The sequence below is a fragment of the Vulpes vulpes genome, chromosome 2 (assembly GCF_048418805.1).
Source record: "Vulpes vulpes isolate BD-2025 chromosome 2, VulVul3, whole genome shotgun sequence".
NCBI lineage: Eukaryota > Metazoa > Chordata > Mammalia > Carnivora > Canidae > Vulpes > Vulpes vulpes.
Genome location: NC_132781.1, coordinates 164,159,917 through 164,180,762, shown reverse-complemented (window position 1 = coordinate 164,180,762; position 20,846 = coordinate 164,159,917). Strand labels below are relative to the sequence as shown.

General features: G+C 65.0%; 1 protein-coding gene across 1 annotated transcript; it reads left to right on the top strand.

The window, feature by feature from the left end:
* Positions 1-3,196: 3,196 nt before the first annotated feature.
* On the top strand, positions 3,197-20,777 carry C2H1orf167 (chromosome 2 C1orf167 homolog). Its single transcript, XM_072745291.1, is given in 19 exon segments — positions 3,197-3,344; positions 4,186-5,408; positions 5,916-6,218; positions 6,845-6,981; positions 7,958-8,100; positions 8,514-8,696; positions 10,669-11,031; positions 11,496-11,682; positions 13,346-13,502; positions 13,566-13,759; positions 14,131-14,339; positions 15,241-15,385; positions 15,841-16,230; positions 16,745-16,964; positions 18,399-18,971; positions 19,409-19,546; positions 19,549-19,939; positions 20,261-20,364; positions 20,437-20,777. Coding segments are annotated over 19 exon segments (5,397 nt in total). The 5' UTR covers positions 3,197-3,319; the 3' UTR covers positions 20,749-20,777.
* Positions 20,778-20,846: the final 69 nt, after the last annotated feature.

Sequence of the window (20,846 nt, the reverse complement as noted above, 5' to 3'; positions counted from 1 at the left end):
GTGTTCCAGGAAGACCGACCTCCTTGGAAAGCCCCTGAAATGAAAGTAAAGAAAGAGAAAATACCAAGGTGGCACCGAGACTCAGGGTGGAGATGAGATGACTCAGGCCCCACGCTGGGCACCAGAATGACGTGATTTGATATATGGTTTGGGAGCAAACAGTCAAGAGAGAATTCTTGGGATATTTTTGGTGCAAAAAGGCGGTTTTATTAAAGCACGGGGACAGGACTCATGGCAGGAAGAGCTGCGCCGGGACTGTGAGGAGTGGCTGATGACGGACTTTTACGTTTGCGGAGGGACGGGGGTAGAGACGACGTCAGTGTGTCGGGAATTGTCGCTGAGATGTTGGTCCTCCGACGTCTGCAGGACCTTGGGGGTCTGGCTGTTGGACGTCTGTGATGCAGCATCACCATGAGGGCAGCCGGGCCTTCCTACAGGAACGTCCTATTGCCTGGCTCAGGTATTCCGCGGGGGCTGCAGGCTGGAGACTCGGATGAAGCTACGTTTCTCTTGCTTCTGTTGTCCTCCTCAGGGAGCGGCCGCGTCGGGGATGACGGTCGGGGAAGGGCTCGGTGCCAGGGCCAAGGCAGGCCTGCCTGGAAGGAGAGAGCGAGAGCGAGAGGCCTGGGCGCAGGGAACGGCGCAAGGGAGGGACTCGGGGTGAGGTCACGAGCTAACTGGGGGCCAGATAGCACAGGACAGGGGTCAGCAAACATCCCTAAAGGCCAGGGAGCACATGTCTAGGCCTCGAGGTCCAGGAGGCTTCTGTTCTAACTTCTCCGGCCCCTGGTACCAAGAGAGTAGCCAGGCCAAGCCATGGGGGGCACCCGGGGGCTCGGTGGGTGGAGCACGGGGCGTGATCTCAGGGTCCTGGGGTCTCAGGGACCACGTCGGCTCCCTGCTCAGCGGCGGGGACTCTGCTTCTCCCTCTCTCCCCTACTCATGCTCCGTCTCTGTCTTTCTCAAATAAATAATCTTAAAGCAAGCAAGCAAGCACCAAGGCCTTAATCCCTAGCCGGGGCTGTGTTCCAACAGAACTTCCCTCACATAACAGGCCCCGCTACTGGGCCTTCAGGCGAGCTCGGAAGAGCAGGGACGAAGCCGGTGGGCAGGAGGGGAGGGCAGGAAAACCCAGTCAAAACCCAAACTGCACACTGAATAAAACCAAGCAGAGAGTCGGGCTCATTGCAAGGCTGTCCGCTCAGGGCTGCGGGCGATGCCTTCCCACTGCTCGCAGGTAAGGGGTTTTTATGGGATAAATACAGAAGTTATCTGGCTTTTGTTGCCGGTTGGTCACCTAATGGTCTTTCTTATTTCTTACTTGGATCGAGGGAGCTGATTCAAGGGACTTGAGGGGAGGGAGGAAGCACAGAGAGAGCGGACCGGCTTGGTGCTTGGGGTTTCCCCGGGGCCCTGTGCTGATTTCTGAAAAAATTCCCCTGTAAATTCCCCTAAGTTTAGGCCAAACGTCCTTTATGCACCTGCGCTGAGCATCTCCGTTCTGCCCCTGACAGAAGGGGCTCCATTTTAGTTTGGTTCGACATCCAAGAAGGGGGCATCCTGGAGCCAGGGAGGTTGGGTTCCCCAGGGGACCAGCGAATGACCACCGTCCCAGTGCTGCCGCTGCCCCAGGGGTGGCCGGGGTGGGGGTGGCATCTCGGGGATCACCGGGAGGGAGGAAGGCAGCTCTGGGCAGGTGGGGGCGGGGGGAGCCAATTGTGGTGAGGTCAGCGGAGGTGGGGATGGGAGAGGAACTGGGATTTGAGTGTGGGGACCGTGGGAGAGGCAGCCGGGGACCTAGAGGCTCAGGAAGGCTGGTGCTGGGTTTTCTGGGTGGCGGGTCTTGCTTTCCGTCTTTTAAAGCTGGAAGAAACAACCACCTGCTTAAGTGCTCATGGGAATGATTCAGTAAAGAAGAGGGAAGTTTTGATGGGGGGAGGGGTGGTTTCTGGAGCAAGGACGTCAGAGTGTGTGTCCCACCCCCGGGCTCTGCACCCCGGTTCAGACCTAAGTCTGCGGTGGGGCCATGGGGTCAGAGGTGCCTTTCCTGACTCACAGAAGGACCCCTCGGAGACCGTGGTGGCCCTGGGATGGCGCCCAGAGTGCAGGGGGGTGGTCAGCTGGGAAGGGGACCACAGGACGGGGGAGGGGCCAGGAGGCGGTAACAAATGCCTTTCTCTTCTGATTTTGCCCTATTTTGTGAGTCTGCTGGAGGGGGGCGGGGAGGGGAGAAAGGGTGGCCCGGGTTTGAGGACAGGCCAGGAAGTGTGACCTGGCCTCTACGAGGGAGGGGAAAGGGAGTAGAGTCTGATTCTCCAGCAGCCCGTGCGCCCACTTGGGATCGAAGGTGGTCACTTGGAGCAAGGTCGTCGGTCGGTGCAGCAGGAGGGTGAAAACCACTCATCAGCTGTGTGCAGAGAGAGCAGGGGTGCGGGGCCAGGGCCGGGGTGTGCCAAGGGGCGCTTACACGCCCGCCCGACGGTTAAACTGTGGGAGGAGGGTGAGCCAGCAGTGGTGAGGGGCAGTCAGAGGGTGGCAGGACCCGAAGGGGGCGTCTGATGGGACAAAGAGCACCGCATTGAGCGCCAGAGGATGGGAGCAGGCCCCGGAACTGAAATTATGGGGTGGGTGCAGTTATTTAGGACGGCAGGGCCTGGGGCACCATGGCAGCAGGTGGTTGAGGCAGGACGAAGGCCAGGGTGGTGGGAGGGGAGGACATGGAGGACTCCGCAGGCCAGGAGTGAGAGGCGTGGCCATGCGGACGGTGCGAGCGCCAGACGGAGGTGTGTGTCGGAGACTGCAACAGGGGCCAGGGCTGAAGCCTACAAGGAACGAGGGGACAGGCCCTGGGCTGGTGTCAGGGCCTGCCTGGAGCTTCGGCGGAGTGCTCCCCCCTGGAGCGGGGAGAAGGCGGGAAGCGGCTGCAGGCAGCAGTGGGCCCCAGCAGTCTGGGAGGCCCCGACCTGAGAGGGCTACCCCGAGAGCAGGGCCCCTGGGGGCTGTGGTCGGCGTTGGAAGGAGCGGAGCCGGAGGACACGAGTCACGTTCAAGGGAAAGGGGGTGGTGTGGGGCCTGAGCAGGCCCGCGGGGGTCGGGCCTCAGGGCGGCTGGGTGCAGGGGTACAGTGCGGGGGGCCTGGGGCAGGGGCGAGGCGGGTGGGAGCGCGCCTGCCGTCCTCGCCCTTCAGGACCCGTCCCATCAAACCGGCCGGACCACGCGCCACGTGGACCACGGACGCCGTGGCCTTGGCCTCGCCCTGGAGCCCGTGGAGCTGAGACGCGATAGCAGCCGCAAGGACCCTGTGCTGCTCGGGCCCGCGATGCCCCCGGGGCCGGGCAGGTCAGGTGGGTCTGGGTGGGGGCACGGGGCAGCTGGGCAGCCGTGGGCCCGGGGCTCCTTGCCCGTCAGCCCAGGCCGGCCTCCCGAGTCCCGGGGACTGACTTCCCCACGGAGGGCAGCAGCACTGGGCCTGGCGGGGGCCCGGCTGAGAAGGGAGCCCCGGGCGGTCTGTGCCAGGCCCAGAGCTGGCACAGCCGCAGGGGAAGCAGCCCCCACACAAAATCAGAGCAGATCCTGATCCTCGGGGCGAGTTCTCCAGGTTCTAGCTGTGTGACCGTGGGGCGAGTGGCCAGACCTCTCTGGGCGTTGGTTGGTGTCCGCGAAGGTGCAAGTGCAGCCCGCTCTGGGTGCGGGGTCCTCCCAAGCACTTGCCCAGCCCCGGGGAGCCTCGTCTCCGCTGTGGGACGGCCTTGGGGGGCGGGGAGCCTGACCCCCACCCCGAGGCCCCAGACCACTCCCTTGCGGCTGTTGGTTGCGGGGGGTCTCACCCCGGGTGCTGTCCCTGTCACCTCTGCCCTGGCCAGAAATCGGGCCCCCTTGACCCCCCCCACCGCCCCTTCTGAGTCTCGGCACATCTGAATCTGAGTCCTTCTCTCCCCTGTCACTGCCACCCCCGATCCCAGCCCTGTCGCCTCTCACCCGGGACAGAACGCCCTAACGGCCTCGTTACTGTCCCCCTGCTTCCCTGTGCCCTCCCTGCGCCTGCACCCCGCAGCCAGGCCCCGACTCATACCGCCCCTCCGTCCGCGGGGGGAGCCCTGGCCCGCTCCCACCTGGGGCCCCCAAGCCGCCCAAGCCCTGGCCACCCGTCCTCCCCCGGGACCTGACGGTCTCTCCTCCCTTCAGAACAGCGGCGATGGCCGAAGAGCCTAGACGCCAGCCCGGGCAGGGGACCCGGCCGGGGGGCGCCCACGTGCGGGGCGCAGAGGTTCCCCTCGCCCTCCCCGGGGGCGGTGCTGCGCTGGGAGCCCGGCCGGGTGCAGAGCAACCTGGCTGTGCCCAGCCTCGTCCCGACGGACGGCGCGGACCGGCTCATGAACTCGAGCCCGCAGCAGCAGAGCAACCTGCTGCCCCCCGCCAGGCCCCAGGGGAGAGCCCGAGACCCTGCCGTCCAGCAGAGCAACCTGAGCGCGAGGGGCGCCGGCCTGGCTGGGGGAAGGCGCTGCAGCCCCCGCCCCCCGCCAGAGCTTCAGGAGAGCATCGGGGCTCAGGGGAGCCCTTGGCCCCCAGGCTCGCTGGCCTGCCCGTCCTCCACCCTGAGGTCACCCCGGCTGCTGGCCACAGATGCCCCCTGCCCAGACGTCCCGCCTGCGGCAGGCTTGGCCCCTTTCAACAGGCGCGCACAGCCGGACTCCGGGCCCTGGGGTGGCCTGTGGAGTGGGCCCTCTCGGCTCGCGGGGGAGCCGCTCACCCTGGAGGACCTGACCGTCCCTGTCCACGGCCGGGCTCAGGCCCCGTCCCACACCGCCGTGCACCAGCTGCTGGCCTCCGTGCGACACCTGGAGCGAGCGGTAGCTCGTCTCCGGTGCCGACCGTCCCAGGAAGCCCCGGGCCCTGCTCAGCGGGCCCCCTGGAGCAGCTTGGGCCAGGCTCTCGCCGTCCCCCGCCAGCCCGGCCGACCTGGTCTTGCTCCCTGGGGTGGGAGGAAGGAGCACCCGGGCCGCCTCGGGGGAAGCGCAGATTGCCCAGAGACTCGAGGGAGCCAGGCTGGCCCCGCAGGCTCTCAGGCAAGCAGGCGGCCTGCGTCGTCACTGGAGGCCACGCTGGGGACCCTGGCTGGGGATTGCCTTGCCCCTAAGGACGGCGTCCTTCCGGCCACCCCCCAGAGGCAAGGAGAGAGCTCCCCGGGGCCTCCACGTGGCAGCTGGCAGAGGCGAGACCCCCAGCTCCCTCCAGGGGCGGGCAGCAGGGAGGCCAGACGCTGCTCGTGGGCCCGGTCCAGTGCTGCCCGGGGCGCCCCACCTGGGTGGGGAGGTGGGGAGGTGGCCCCGCAGGAGCAGAGCAGTAGGGAGGAGGAGAGGACGGCCTCCTGGCCCCCAGATGCAGCCCCAGCAGGGAGCGGCCTGCAGGTAGGGGCCAGAGGAGGCTGGGCGTGGGGGCCGGGGGGACCCTGGGATTCTCATTGCCAGCTGGCTCCTCCCCCCAGAAAGGGAGACCTTGGGCAGGCCCGCTTTGCAGAGGGTGTCCTGTCCTGCTTGCTCTCAGCCTGAGAACTCTGTCCTGCCCTTTTGCTTTCCAAGGAAAAAGCCCGAAACGTCATGAGCCTGGAGTCTGAGACAGCTGGGTGAGGCCGTGGGCTGTGGGGGCACAGGGGGTGGCCACACTCCTGGGCCAGTGATGGTCCTACCTGAGGTCAGGCCCTGGAGGCAGACCCACGCAGGACTCAGGGTGGGGGGGTCACACTGTCCCTGCTGGGGCATGCGGGGGCCCCAGGGCCCAAGGACAGGGACGGGGGGGGGGGGGGGGGGGCTGCTGTCGCTGCTGGGATCCGAAGCTTCTGAGGCTCGGCACTCTCGGCCGTCGGGGCACCGCGGGCGGCGGGAGCTTCCCCGTGGGGCTTCCCGGGCCTGCTGCAGCAGGAGGCCTCACCCACCCACCGGCGTGGACGGTGCCGCGGGGGCTGCCCAGGCCCCAGTCGCTTCCTGGGGCCGCGGGCCAGGCCAGCCCTGATCAGCCCCGGTCTGGCCCCATGTTTCAGAGCCTGGTGGCGCTGGGTGCAGAGGCGGCGGGCAGCGGCTGCCGTGGTGGCGGGGGGCCGGCGGCAGCTGTTGCGCAGAGGCCTGTGGGCGCTTCGGGGGGCCCTGCGGCTCCGGCAGGCCCAGCTGGACGCGGCGTGGGGGCGACACACTCGGGCCCTGCTGGCCCAGAGCTTCCGAAAGGTCAGCGGCCTCCAGGTTGGGGCGTGGGGAGGCGAGGAAAGGCTGGTAGGTCTGGGGAGGAGGTTCCCGGGGCACCTGTCGTCTACCTCCCGAGTGGTCCAGGGCCACCCGCACACCTGAACCAGCTCTGCCTGAGTTCAAATCCTGCCTCCACTACTTTCTTTTTTCCACAACTTCTCACGTGTGGCTTTGGGCAGGTTACTTAACCTCTCTGCGCCTCGGTTTCCTTGGCTCCAAAATGGGATAATACTAAGAGTACATACCTCTGGGTTGCTGTGAGGTCCGATTAATAAGCATAAAGGACCTGGAGCCGTGCTCAGCACACAGCAAGCGCTCTAGCGTGAGTGCTCGCGACCTCCTACGAGCGGTCGGCCCCCCGGGACTGGCAGGACACATCTGTGTTCTTCTGTCCTGAGGAAAGGGGGGCTCCGGGGGGGGGGCGCAGCCCCGGGTTTTGCCTCCTGAGGAAGGCACCGCACCGTGGGCTCCGTCTCGCCTTTCATTCATTTATTCCCAAAGCATCTGGGTAAGACCCAAGGCTTCGGAGTAGGACGTCCCTGTCCTGTCCCCTCTTGGGGGCACGCTTGGAGCTTCAGCTGACAGCCTTCTTTCCCCCTCCTCCCCAGTGGAGAAACCAGACTCTGCGGCAGAAGCAGGGGCAGCGCCCCGTCCAGGCTGGGCCGGGACCCCCACGCCCTGGGCCAGGAGGAGGCCAAGACCCCTCAGGAAGGGGGCCCGAGGTGGACCCCGCCAGGAGCAGCAGGTAGTCCGGGTCCCCCCAGCAGTCCGTTGGTCAGTGTGGCCTGGGCAGTGCTGGTGGGTCGCCCCCCCGCCCCCCCGCTTTCTGCCCACGGGGCGAGTGAGAAAATTATGGTTTAACAGTGTGATGAGCATTTGGCAACCGTTCGATACGATGTTCATCAAGATTTTAACATTCCTCCCCATTCTTTTTTTTTTAATTTTTTTATTTCAGTAACTTTTGGGGGCTATTTCTAATTATAACAGTAATGTGTGCTTGACTTGAAAAAAACACTCCAAATAGCTGGAAGGTTCACCCCCTCCCCAGGTATCCCCCTTCCTAGAAGAGTTTCATGGGTATTTGCATGGAATTTTTAGTGACGAGAAGAAATTGGTTATATGCCATGTCAAATGGGGGGAGAGGAACTAAAAAAATGGTGTATAAGATATTTTTTACGCACATGAAATGGTACAGAAGGAAAAATGGTGCAATGTGGCACCATTACTTAGCACTACTGACCCGCTCACTTAGAGGTGGTTCAGACAGTAAGTTTTATGTTTTGTGTATTTTTACCAGTGTTCAAAAGGAAAATAAATAAGTAGTTCATCCAAAAAAAAAACAACCCATGCTGAAATAATACATAATAATAAATAGTGCACATCTCTGGGGCAGTGAAATTCAGGGTGACTCTTCCTCCCTCCATTTGCTCGGTCTTCCACTGCGGCAAAGTGTGGTGTTTGTTCTTATTTGTAAATCGAGACCCACGTATCTAAGACGATCATTCAAATACCAATGGTTTGTACGTGTTTGCTGTAAGAGTCCAAACGGCGTTGGAAGAGAATGAAGCAAGAGCAGGCCCGCGGCCCTCCCTCCGTCACTCAGATAATCGGGGAGGAGACGGAGCGTCTGGGGGAGAACGGGGTGGGGAGCGGCGGCTCAGGGCACCTCTGCACCTGTCCGGCGCCGGGTGGCCAGGTTGGGACTGTGCGCTGTCCCTCAGCCCGGCCCGCGGCGGCATCGGTTTCTCTCCGGGCAACTTCCCTCGCGGTCCAGAGAGTCAGAGGGAGGAGGCGGCAGCCTGGCCGGGACCAGATGGAGGCGATGGGGGAGCGCAGATGCTGCAGGCCTTAGGACAGCTGGCCGGTGAGCCGTGGGCCCCGGGAAGCGGGGGGTGCGGGGTGGGGACCCGAGCACCCACACCGGGCAGGGCACGGGCTCCCGAGCGGGTGTTCCCTGAGCATCTACTCGGTCCGCTTCCCAGACACGATCTCATTTGAGCCTCGTGGGACCTGGGCAGGGCTTTGTGCCCGTTCACGGACGGGGAGGGGAGGCACAGAGAAGTGACCGGCTCGAGGGCACACGGGATGGGCGCATGTCCTGCCTCAGTGTGCCGCTGAGGGTAGTACAGCCCCAGCGGAAGCTTGAGTGAACCGGAAGGTCTCTCAGACATCACTCACTCACGGGGAAACTGAGGCCCGGAGACAGGGAATGACATAGCCTCCTCCTGTCCTGGGCCTCCCTACTCTCTCTTCTCGCTCTCTCTCCTCGCTCTACAGTCTTCCTCTTGTGGTGCCACCAGAAGAAATGGGCCAGGCAGGACAGGGGGGCCCAGAGAGAGAACCCCCGGGTCCCACTGAGGACTCAGGGGATGGGGAGACCCCCCGAAGCCTGGCGCTCTCATGCTGTAGATGCACCCAGGGCGGCCTCGCCGGACACTCAGCCACGGAGAGCCTGGCTCGGCAGGTAGGGAGACGTGGAGAATGTGAGACTGGGGACCCTTCCTTGAGGCAGGGGGCGAGGTGCAGCTGGAGCAACCCTTTGAGGCAGCTCTGGACTCCTGGTGTCAAGAAAGGATGATAAAGACCAATCACGAGAGGCTCCTGAGTCTGAGAAACAGGGTTACAGAAGGGGAGGAGGGCAGGGGGTGGGGTGACTGGGTGACAGGCACGAGGAGGGCATGTGACGGGCTGAGCACTGGTGTCATACATAGGCTGGCAAATTGAATTTAAATAAAAAAAATATTTTTTAGAAAGAAACGATGATAAAAATAAGAAAGGAAAACACCTGCTGTTTGCTGAGAGCCCAAGACGCCACCCAGAGCCTGGGGTTTGGTCCCAAGCAAAGCTGGGTGCCCCCGCTCCCCTCCTGGAAGCGTGGCGGTCACACAGGGTGCGGGCCAGTACCGCCCGAGTCACGTGTTGGGAAGGGAGAGAGCTCAGATCTGTAAGACGCCTCTTCCTGTGTTGTTTTATGATGAGACATTTATATCTTACACAAAAGTAGAGAGAATAGATGCTGACCCCCGTGTCCCCATTACCGAGCTGCAGTAAAGTCACCTCCTGGGAACACCTGGGTGGCACAGTCGGTTAAGCATCTGACTCTTGGTTCCAACTCAGGTAGTGACCCCAGGGCCCGTGGGAGTGACCCCAAGGTCCATGGGGAGTGACCTCAGGGTCCTCGGGGAGTGACCCCAGGGCCCGTGGGATCGAGCCCTGACTCAGGCTCCTTGCTCTGTCTGCTTGAGAGTCTCTCCTTTGCCCTCAGCCCCTCCCTCTCATGCTCTCTCTCTTTCTCTCTTTCTCTCTCTCTCTCTCTCCTAAAATGAATTTAAAAAATCTTAAAAAGAGGGCAGCCCGGGTGGCTCAGGGGTTGAGCACCTGCCTTTGGCCCAGGGCGTGACCCTGGAGACCCAGGATCGAGTCCCACGTTGGGCTCCCTGCATGGAGCCTGCTTCTCCCTCTGCCTGTGTCTCTGCCTCTCTCTCTCTCTCTCTCTCTCTGTGTCTGTCTAATGAATAAATAAATGAAATCTTAAAAAAAAAAAAAAACCCTTTAAAAAAAAATCTTAAAAAGAGAAAAAAAAGTAAAGACAGGGATCCCTGGGTGGCGCAGTGGTTTGGCGCCTGCCTTTGGCCCAGGGCGCGATCCAGGAGACCCGGGATCGAGTCCCACGTCGGGCTCCCGGTGCATGGAGCCTGCTTCTCCCTCTGCCTGTGTCTCTGCCTCTCTCTCTCTCTGTGACTATCATAAAAAAAAAAAAAAAAAGTTAAGACAATCACCTCCTGAAAAGCTTGTTTCACGTACCCCACCTGCTTCCGCCTACGTTGTCTGAAGCAGGGCCCCCTTCGTACCGCTGCGCCTGTAGATACTTCTAGAGCGTCTGTGGAGGTAGGGACTCCCCACAAGGCACACGGAGCCATGGTCACGCCTCAGAGTGAACGTTCGTTCCCGAACACCGAGAAATCTGTGGCCGGCCCGGGTGTGCAGCTGCTCCCGGCGCGCACATCCCGCTGTAGTTCGTGTGAACCGGGGTCCAGACGGGGCTCCCCGCTAACGGCGGCGGACAAGTCGCCACGGTCTGTCTGAGCTGCGGGGTCCCCTCCGGTTCTGGTCTTTGCCGCCTGTCAGGGGAGGAAACCGGGTTGCTGGTCCCGTAGGATCCCCCGGGGCCTGCGTCCCGCTGACGGCACCCCGGTGGTTTCCGGGGAGAACTCGGGGCGGAGGACGCCGAGCCGCTGAGGGCTCCGCCGAGACCCGAGGGTGACTGCTTGGGCCCGCGACGCCTGTGACGCGGGAGCTCGGGGAGCCCGGAGGACGCCGCCCGGCAGTCCAGGTGCAGAGGAGGCGACGTTCTGTCCCCAGCAAGGAGGCGGCCGCTGGGGGTTCTCAGCAGGGCCGTGAGCGCCCGCACCTGGGATTTGAGAAACATCAGTGTGGGGCCAGGGTGGACGCGGGCGTCCAGGCCCGGGGGCACCCACGCTGTCCCGACAGCTGCCCCATTTACATATGACAAACAGGTTCAGAGGGCCAAGTGGCTTGTCCAAGGCCTCCGCGGTGGCACGGGGCAGGTGGCTGTCACTGCCGTCATCACTAGTACCAGCACCTCCCCGGCTCCCCAGGTGCTTTGGGGCCTGGCAGCGGTTCGCACAACGAGGGGCCGGGTTCCGGGAGTGGCTGGCCCACCGCCGGGCACATACCCTCAGGCTGTGTCTGCAGCAGTGGCTACGGATGAGGCGGCTCCGGGCCTCCGATGGAGCCAAGGTGACCCAGCTGTCCCTCTGCCGGCAGAAGGCAGGTGAGCGAGCCAGTGGCACGCCGAGGAGCTCCCTTCCCCTCCCACCCCTGCCAGCAGTGTCACCAAAGCTCCCTCGGGGATGGTTCGAATTCTTGTGATGAGATGGAACCCGGAGCACTCGGGGGGTGCGGTGTGTCGGCCCGGAGGGTCCAGGAGGTGCCCTGGGTGGCAGGCTTGCAGGGCCGCCTCCTCACTCCCAGTCATGGGCTTCTCTAGGCCAGAGACTTCCTTCTCCCGGCAGGAGGGGGGTGGCCTCTGCTCTCGGAAGCTCTTGGTTGGGGTGGAGGGATAATGTGCATCCCTTGTCCCCCAGATCTGACAGGGGAAGGTGGGATCTTTGAGGTGTATTGGAGGGGAGGGTTTGGAGGCAGTGGGCGGGGGGCAGTGCCTGGAAGCGGGATCCTAAGGGGGGTGAGGTGGGGTCACTGGGGACCTGGCTGGTTTACCCTCTGACTGCTTCTCAGGGAGTGTGACTCTCTGCGGCCCAGCCCCTGGGGTGGCCCCAGCCCGTGGCCTGGGAGTGGTGGCTTGGGTCCAGGCGCCGGCCCAGGAGCAGGGCCGGGGCTCCCTGCAGGAAGCCTGCCGGAGACTGGCCCTCCAGCGGGCGCTGCTGCTCTGGAGGACGCGGCTGTCCCAGCGCCGGAGGCCTGAGTAGGTGTCCACGAGCCTGGGACCCGGGTGCGTACGGGGCGGGCCGTGGGCAGAGCTCAGCGCTGGGAAGAGCGTCCCTCCGGGAACGGGCCCCATCCCGCCCTCCCCGGTGGCTTCTGCGTGGGCTGCGGTGCCCGGCAGGTGCGGGGCCGGGGGAGGTGGCCCGGGGCCTGGGACGCGATTGAGCAGAGGGCCGCTGGGGCCACATGCACGGGCCTCTACCAGGTGTGGGAAACTGGCCTCGCGGGAAGCCTGTGTGCCTCCCGCTGCCGCCCAGCGCCCGGCAAGTGTCTGCAAGTTAGCAGCTCAGCGTAGACCCTGCAGGCTAGTGTAGACGCCCTGGCGGCCTCACTGCGCAGCCAGGCCCACTGAGGCTCAGGGTGGAGCAGCTCGCTCCAAATCACACTGCGAATCCGGGCAAGAAGGTCCCGGTGCTTTTCCACAGACAGTCGTGCTGGGATTCAGAGTCCAGGTGGCTGTGGGTGAGGGGGGGCGGGGGTCAGGGGGGCAGGGGGCCGCTGCGCTGATGGGACACAAGTGGAACGTTCGCCAGCAGGTAAAGGCCAATAATTCTCTCGGGGAAAGTCACCCACCAGGGCATCTGGGGGCTCAGTGGTTTAAGCGTCTGCCCTCAGCTCAGGTCACCTGCCCACAGCCCTGGGGCCCCGCGTCGGGCTCCCTGCTCAGGGAGGAGCCTGCTTCTTCCTCTCCCCCTGCCCCTCCCACCCTTGTGCTCTGTCTCTCACTCTCAAAACAATAAAATAATAAAATAAAATAATAAAATAAAATATTTTATTTTTAAAATATTTTATTTACTTATGCATAAGAGAGACAGAGAGAGAGAGGCAGAGACACAGGCAGAGGGAGAAGCAGGCTCCATGCACGGAGCTCGATGTGGGACTCGATCCCGGAACCCCAGGGTCACGCCCTGAGCCGAAGGCGGCGCTAAACCACTGAGCCACCCGGGCTGCCCAAAATAAAACCTTTTTAAAGAAATTTAAAAAGGAAGCCACATACCTAGCATCCATCATGCCACACCCCCTTGGTCCACTTGGACCCTCGTCTGTTTTGATGAAAGCCCCAGAACCCCCGGGAGGGTCGGTGAGCTCACGTGATCCCTGGGAATGTAGCTCTCCCTCCTCAGTGTGTGCTCCCGCCCCGGCCTCGGGGAACCGTCCCCGTCCACCCAGGACACAGCTGGGGCTGCCCTGCGACCTCAACGACGTACTTGGGTCCCACGTCTTCCGCTGTTTGCCGTTTGGGGAACTGACCTCCCGCAGGCCTGTTTCCCCATCTTTACACCCGAGCAGAGGCAGAGCACCGATGTGGCTTCCCCCTGAGTCTGGGGTCCTCGGGCCTGGGGCCCAGCTCCACCTCCCCTCGGGAGCCTGGCTCCAATCCGCCAGGTGAGGCAGGCACTGGTGGGAGTCCCTGCGGGAACTCTGGAAAAGTGAGGAGGCCCAGGTTGAGCTCAAGTGGGGGGGACCCCAAGGGGCACGGGTGCATCTCGGCCACCAGCCGTCCCGTGTGCGGCCAACACGGTGTGGGCGAGGTGGCCCTTCCAGAGCGGCGAGCTGGCAGAGGCCCGGCTGGGGGCCCCCGCGTGGCAGCCCGTCCGCCGGGGGTGAGGCTGGGCTGCAGGACGCCCCTGCTCCTTCCCCAGCATCTCGGACCGGGCCTTGCGGCAGCTTCAACACATGCTGAGCGGGGGGCACCTGACGGCGCAGGGTCTGAGCGCCTCGGCCCCGGAGCTCCTGGGCAGCCTCCCGGGAGGGGAGCCCTGGCTGGGCGGCCGCCCACTTCGAAGCTCACCGCAGCAGGTGAGGGGAAGGTGGGGGACGGGCGGGGGCGGTAGGGGCAGGCGGGGGGCCGTGGTGGGGCAGCGCAGGGCCGGGGGTGCAGGACTCCATCCCCCTTCCCAGGCCTTCAGGGTGCCCGCCCCCTTGGAGACGCTCGGGCTGAGCTTTCGGTGGGCATCTGGGCAGCGGCGGAAGGGGCGGTGCCTTCGGCTCTGGCAGGTGCAGGCCCGGCAGTCCCGGGGTGCGGCCACGTGGTGCCGGCGCGCTCTCCAGAGGCGGTAGGGACCCTCCCCGCGTGGGCCAGCCGCGCCGCGGTCACCGTGCCTCCCAGCCCCCTTCCCGCCCACCCTGACCTTCACAGCAGCCTCTGTTCGGGTCTGCACCCCGCAGGGCTCCCACGTCACCCCCCAGGCCATTGGTACCCAGACTCAGGTCTCCGACACCTCTTGCCCCCCGGCCTGCCTTGTGGGGGCGAGGGGCTCCAGGGTGAGAGCTCCTCCCGGGGGCCCGCTGACTCACCCCCCACCCCCCGTGCCACGCTTACCCCCAGCTTTGCCCCTTGCGGGCTAGAGCTCCCGGGGGGTGGGGGGTGGTGGCCGGGCGGGCCCGGGGTGGCCAAGCCTCCTCAGGTGGGCGCTCCCCTTCCTAGCGTCCTGGTTGGCTGGAGCCGCTGGGCCTCAGCCCAAGGGGCCCAGAGACAGGTGGCCGTCGGCTGGGCCCGGGGCCGGTGCGGCCGGGCTGCGCTGCGCTGGTGGCGGCAGCGGCTGGCGCAGCGGCTGGAGGTGGAGCAGCGGGTCCGGGCTCGGGGTCGCGCGCTGGCTCGAGGCGCCCTGCAGCGCTGGCGCACCTGCTGGCAGAGTGAGCCTGGGCCCGGGCGCTGGCAGGGTGAGCCGGCGGGGGGGGGGGGGGGGGGGGGGCGGGGAGCGTGACCTGTGTCCCCTGGCGCAGAGCACGGGGGTGGGACCTCTGCAGGGGCAGGGCGCGCCAGGACGGGGTGGGACGGAGCAGAACCGGGGCGGGACACCGCCAGTGCTGTCCGGCCGTGAGGACCTTACGCAGCCTACAGAACCTCCCTGAGGCTCAGCTTACTCGTCTGTAAAATGGGATCGTGCTGCACGCGCCTCATAGGGTGATTGTAGGGCGTCCATGCCACCATCCATGCCACCATCCATGCCACCATCTTGGCTCACAGCCCAGCTCCTAGAGTGTGTGCCTGTCACCAGCATCGTCTTCATCCTCATCCTCCTCACCCTCACCTGGCCTTCAGGAGCCCTGGGCCCGAGCCCGAGCTCTGGGTTATGGTGCCCTCAAAGCCCCGCGTGGGAGGTGGGGAATCTCTGGGGGCCGTGTTAGAGGCTTCCCACCACACCAACACATCGGATCAGTGAGCTGGCAGGCGAGGACCTCGTTCTGGAAAGTTCCTATCCTCGTCCTCTGGCGACAGCTGCTTCTCCAGCCCAATCACTGCCCAGTGAAGCTGACCCAGTGTTGTCAGAGCTAGTTTTCAAAAAAAAGCTGGAAATCTAGATTTTTGCATGAATTCTCCTGATTCGTAAACATTTCCAAGAAATTAAAAACAATGAGCTGGGTTAGCCCGGTCATCACAGGACACTTATAACCGAAGCGATTAAACCCAGATGGTTGGGGGGCCTCCTCTGTCCCCTACTTGTGGCCGAGGAGGGGCCCCCAGTTACCCCAGGCCGAGCGGTGAGGCTGGGATGAATGCCTGGGGGGCATCTCAGCATCTCTCTGGCCACAGGGCAGCAGTTCCTGCATGGAAAGTACCAGAGGTGGGTGCAGGTCCACCGCCAGGGCTTGAGGAGGTCGGTGTTCCAGCGCTGGCGGCGGGCAGCAGCTCGTCGGAGACGCCCAGGGGCCCCGCCGGAGCAGCTTCTACTGCACAGGTGGGTGGGCCTGGGGGTAGGAGGGTGAGGGTCATCCCCACTCTGGAAAAAGTAGAGAGAGAGCCCAGGGGACCTCAGGGCGGAGCCCCAGGGCCATGACCGCCGACCTTCCATGACCTGCTTCGTTGGAGTGGTGGGGGTGGCAATCCTTCAACCCCACCTGGTGCCCCGGGGAGCCCTGCACCTCCGACTCCTGGGCCGACCTCCTGCCCCAGACTGGGCTTGCGAGGGGAGACCAGGCCGGCCGCCCCTGCCGAGGCCCGCAGAGCCAGCACCTGGACCCGGTACACACCGGCTCGGGCGTTCTCCATGCGGGTCATACATTCTTCAGGGGGGCGTGTGTGCCAAGCCACGTAGAACCTATGGTACTCGGCAGGGGATTTGCGGGTGCGATTTTGAAATGTGACTTTTGCATCTGAGGCCAGCTGGACCCCTCCTCTGTCCCTGTTTTGCAGCCACTCCCTGGCCTGGCCTGCAGTTGTGAGAGACGCAGGGGCGCTCCCAACCACGGGAGCCTTTCGGGGTGGCCCGGGAGAGGCCCGCGGGGCGGCGTGGGCTGTGTGGCAGGGTGCCCGAGCAGCCGAAGCCTGGGCACGGGAGCGGCGTGTGGCCTGGGCCTCCGTGGGCCGCTGGAGGAAGCGCGTGCAGGAGCGCCGGGCAGACAGACAGCTCCGGAGGGCCCGGGCCCAGCAGGCCTTTGCGGCGTGGCGCGTGGCTCTGGGCCAGCGCTGCAGGGTCCGCCAGCTGGTGGAAGAGAGAGCCGACCTGTCCCGGGCACCGAGGGCGCAGGGGTCCTGCCTGCACCGGGGCAGCCGAGCCCAGGCCGCCCGGAAGCTGAGCGCCAGGTGGGTGCCCGTGACCCGAGGGCAGCCCCACTGTGCCCCCAGCTGAGGCTGCTTCTGCGGCCTTGAGCTCTCGCTGGCTGGTGCCGGGGCTCGGGAGGCTGGGGTCAGAGGGGCGCGATCCCAGGCCCTGCCGCTGGTCCCCGGGCCACGTTCCAGACCTGCACTTTCCAGCAGTGCGACTCCTCTCTGAGCAAGATTCTAGAGGCCAGAGGACGATGAGAGGCCTGCCTTACAGAGATGAGGCCTGCGAGCACTCAGCTCGGGGGTCAGACGCACGGCAGATGCGCCGTAAACTGTCCTGACAAGGGAGGGCGAGGCCAAGTATGGCAGCAGGACCGCACACTGTCTGTCCCCTCAACAGGATGCTTGTCCCCCCAGCGTGACGTGCTGCTGCTCCCGGGCCTGTTCTCACCAGATTCCCCAGAGGAGGGATGAGGGCAGGAGCGCAGGGGCGGCCGGGCAGGGCTCCCGAGAGCCCAGCACAGACAAGGGCTCCTCCTTCCCTCCCTCCCAGGGCCCTGGGGGCCTGGGCCCAGGTGGCAGCCAAGGGCCGTGTCCAGCGAGCCGCCGTCACCCAGTTCCCCCAGGCTGGGTCCAGACGCCTCCTGTGGACCCACAGGGCCCTGCACTTGGAGCCGCAGGCAGAGACCCAGGAGGCCCTTGCGGGGGACCCAGGGGTAGCCAACAAGGGGTGCCTCCCAGCGCTGCCGGACACTCCAGCCCCACGGAAGCAGGTGAGGCAGCCTAGGTTGGGTGCCAGTTCCCCAAATGACCCGAGGGCAGGTGGCCTCAGAATCAGCTTGCCTAGGCTGATGGTGGCAAGTGGCTGGACGCTTATCCGTGGGGCCCAGTGGCCTCAAGGGCAGCCTAGGACAGCCTGCTGGCTCTGGAGGACCGCCATCCCCGGGCCCATCAGCAAACACGTACTGAGCACTACTGAGTGCCAGCGCAGCACAGGTCTGCCACGGAGACGAGTGCTGGGGTCACAGGCTATTAGGGCGACAGACAACCTGAACTCACATAGGAGTCCTGGTGCAGCCTAGGGGCAGGCCCAGGGGGCAGGAGCAGCTGCTTGCCAAGTCCTTTTTATTCCTTATTGGAAAAATTAAATATGCTCACCACAGGAACATTGGGAAATATAACGAAAGGTTCCTTTCGTAACCCCCTCTCCCCAAAGACAACCACCCGCCGCCGCTCTCTGGACCAGGAGCAGTTAGTTCTGGGGCGCCTGCCTGGCTGACCCAGTCGGTGGAGCATGTTAACTCTCGCTCTCGGGCTTGTGAGCTCGAGCCCCACACTGGGTGTGGAGAGTACTTGAAAGTAAAAATCTTTTTAAAAGAAGAAGAAGAAGAAGAAAAAAAAAAGCAGCAGTTAGTTTTGACACCCGCAAATGGTGACAAGAGCTTGGTGGCAAACAGGGCTGAGGCCACAATGAAAGCCAGGCGCAAGGAGGGACACCGCAGAGCAGTGTAGTGACGCGTCCTTGGAGGACACGCAGCCCCGGAGTTACTGGCAGGCCACGCGGCGTTCCTGAGGATGAGCTGGAATCGTTCAGAATCCTGTTTCAGAATGTGAGGAGGCGCATAGTAGATTCTAGGACGGTTCTAAGAAAGAAGAGGACGTTGTGTTTTGGGTTTTTTTTGTTTGTTTGTTTGTTTGTTTTAATTTATGATAGTCAAAGAGAGAAAGAGAGAGAGAGGCAGAAACACAGGCAGAGGGAGAAGCAGGCTCCATGCACTGGGAGCCCGACGTGGGATTCGATCCCGGGTCTTCAAGGATCGCGCCCTGGGCCAAAGGCAGGCGCCAAACCGCTGTGCCACCCAGGGATCCCTGTTTTGGCTTTTTCAATCTCATTTACTGAGAGTGGGAGCGCACGCATGCACACGCGTGTGCCCGGGCTGGGAGGCGCAGAGAGCGAGGCAGGAATCCCAAGCCGCCTCCTCCTGAGCACGGAGCCCAGCGCGGGGCTCGATCCCACAACCCTGACACCGCGACCTGAGCCCAAATGGAGAGTCGGACGCTTAATAGGCGGAGCCACCCTGGCGCCCTACATTGTTGTTTTTAATGGAATCGAAAGCGACGAGCTGGGCCGTTTGCAGAACCCACGTACTGGCACGCGGGGGCCTTGGCAACAGCAGCTTCTGCGGCCCTCGGGATCCTACTTCTAGGTCTGTGTCGGGGCAACCTCCTTTCTGGTGAAGAACGTCAGCGCCGCGTGCTCAGCGAGGCAGGAGGGCTCCGGCGCTGCGGGGGGCCGAGACCCGCTGACCCGCGGGCGGGGTAACCCGCGGCAGGTGCACGCGCGCGCACAGGCCGGCCCGGCCTCGGGGGGGCACCGGGGGCACCGGGGGCAGCAGGGGCCGCGGCCGTGGGCCCGGTTCCCACTTCCCTTGGCAGGGCCGAGGCGGGAGGCGGGGAGGCGGGGAGGCGGGCCCGGGCTCAGGCGCCCCGCCGGCTGCTCCCCAGACCCCCCGCCTCGGCCCGCGGCGCGGCCCCGCCCGGAGCATCGGCGGACCGGAGCGGAGACCGGCGACCCGCGCGCACAGCAAGGAGACCGGCCCCGGCCCCGGCCCCGGCCCGCCGTCCTCTGCACTGGCCTCTGTCGCCCTCTCTCCTGGCGGCGACCAGCCCCCGCCCCGCCGGGCCCTCCGCGGAGGGCGGCCCGCAGGACCCCGAGCGGCCCCGGGCTCCCAGGTCCGCGCCCCCCGCCGCCTGGGCGACGCCGCGGAGAGGCGGCTGGGGTAAGCGCGGCTGCGCGTGCGCGGGCCGGCGGGGGCGGGGCCAGGCCGGGGGCGGGGCCTGAACCGGGCAGGGGCCAGGCTGGGGGCGGGGCCAGGCCGAGACAGGGGCGTGGCCTAAGGCCAGGGCGGGGCCCTAACCGGGCCGGGGGCGGGGCCCTAACCGGGCCGGGGGCGGGGCCCGAGCCGGGGCGGGGCCCGAGTCAGGCCGGGGGCGGGGCCTGAACCGGGCAGGGGCCAGGCTGGGGGCGTGGCCTAAGGCCAGGGCGGGGCCCTAACCGGGCCGGGGGCGGGGCCCGAGTCAGGCCGGGGGCGGGGCCGTCTCCGGCCAGCGCTCCTTCCCGGAGGATGCGGGGATCCCTGGCTCCGGCCCTCCTCCGGGGCGTGGGGTCCCGATGCTCTCGGCTATCGAGGTGCACGCCAGGGCCTCCCCCCACCAGGAGGAAGTACGGGCAGCGCTGGCGCCACGAGGCGTTGCTTCGCCGGCTCCAGGGCTCGGAGCGGGCCAGGCGCCTGGCAGCGACATGGCAGCGCTGGGTAGATGCTCAGGGCGGGGAGCAGCTGGCACGGACGCTGGTGAGTGGGGGCAGCCCCCCCCCAGCCCCCCCCCGGCCTCCGGCTGATGCCGCAGCCCCTCTCCTCAGCCCTAACCCCAAGGAATGAGGTCTCTCAAAGCATCTCGGTCTCTGTACGGACCAAGTCTGAACAACTTGGGGTCGGGCGCAGGCATCTGCATGAACACACCTCAGGGCCCCCCCCCCCCCCCCCCCCCCCCGCCCCGGCCGGTCACAGCCCCTCCGTCCTGAGGCTGCAGAGGGGCGGGGGGCAGCACTGGGCCCGCTCACCACCTGCCCCCACAGCTGAGGCAGTGGCACCTGAAGTGGGCCTGGCGTGTGTGGCGGCGGCGGGTCCTGCAGCTGCGGGTGGCTCAGCGGTTACAGCAACAAGAAGGTGGCTGGGTCCTTTCCCAGGTACAGAGGGTGTCCCCCTCTCCTACCCCCACCCCTGCAGCAGCTCTTCCCAAACCAGCACCAGGCCTGGTCATTTCTGAGCTGGGGGCCCTCCCTGTCACCACCCCCAGGGCCCCTCCATTTTCAGGGGAAGGGGGCAGGCCCACTACAGAAAACACCGCTTGGATCCTGACTTAGCTGGTGATCACGTGCTCAGCCCAGTCCTACCTGGCCACTTGGGGTGGGAACGAGGCTTGGCTACAGCACGGCTACCACTCACACTAGCCCATGGGTACAAGTCCCTGAGTGCCCCCTCCCTTATCTGCCCCACTCTGGGCATAGCTTCCCAGGTCCGGATCTGTTCTGAGCCTGTGCATCTGGCCTGGGGCAGAGCTGGCTGGCTGGCTGGGGTGGACGGAAGGGTCTCCTCTTCCCGCTGGGCACAGGTGTTGGCCTGGCAAATACAGCGGGCCCAGGAGGGAGCCAAATAGCCTTTCCTTCCTCCTCCCTGATTCCAGGCCTTTGAGAAGTGGTGCCAGCACCTGGCAGCCAGGGGCCAGAAGAGAGGGGCCACCAGCAGCCTGATAACCGCAGGCCTCAGGAGTCTTAGGAGCGGCTGCAAGCTGCCCGAGCCCGTGTGTGTGTGGTGGACTTGGGGCGGAGCAGGGGACCCAGCTGCAGCTGTGACTTGTTCCCATGGAAAGAAAAACAACACTGAGCCCAGCCTCCCGAAGGAGGAAACCATGCCCCACCCGTCTGGGGAGTGCAGGCTCAGGCCACCGGCACTCATCCCACAGCCTGGTGACAGGGGACTGCTCTCTGAGCTCTGAAGGACAATAAAACACCCTCCTTACTCCTAGCTGCTTCCCTTGCTCCGTCTCTTCTAAATACTGCCCCCCCTGCCCCCCTCGGGAAAAGTGAAGAGGGT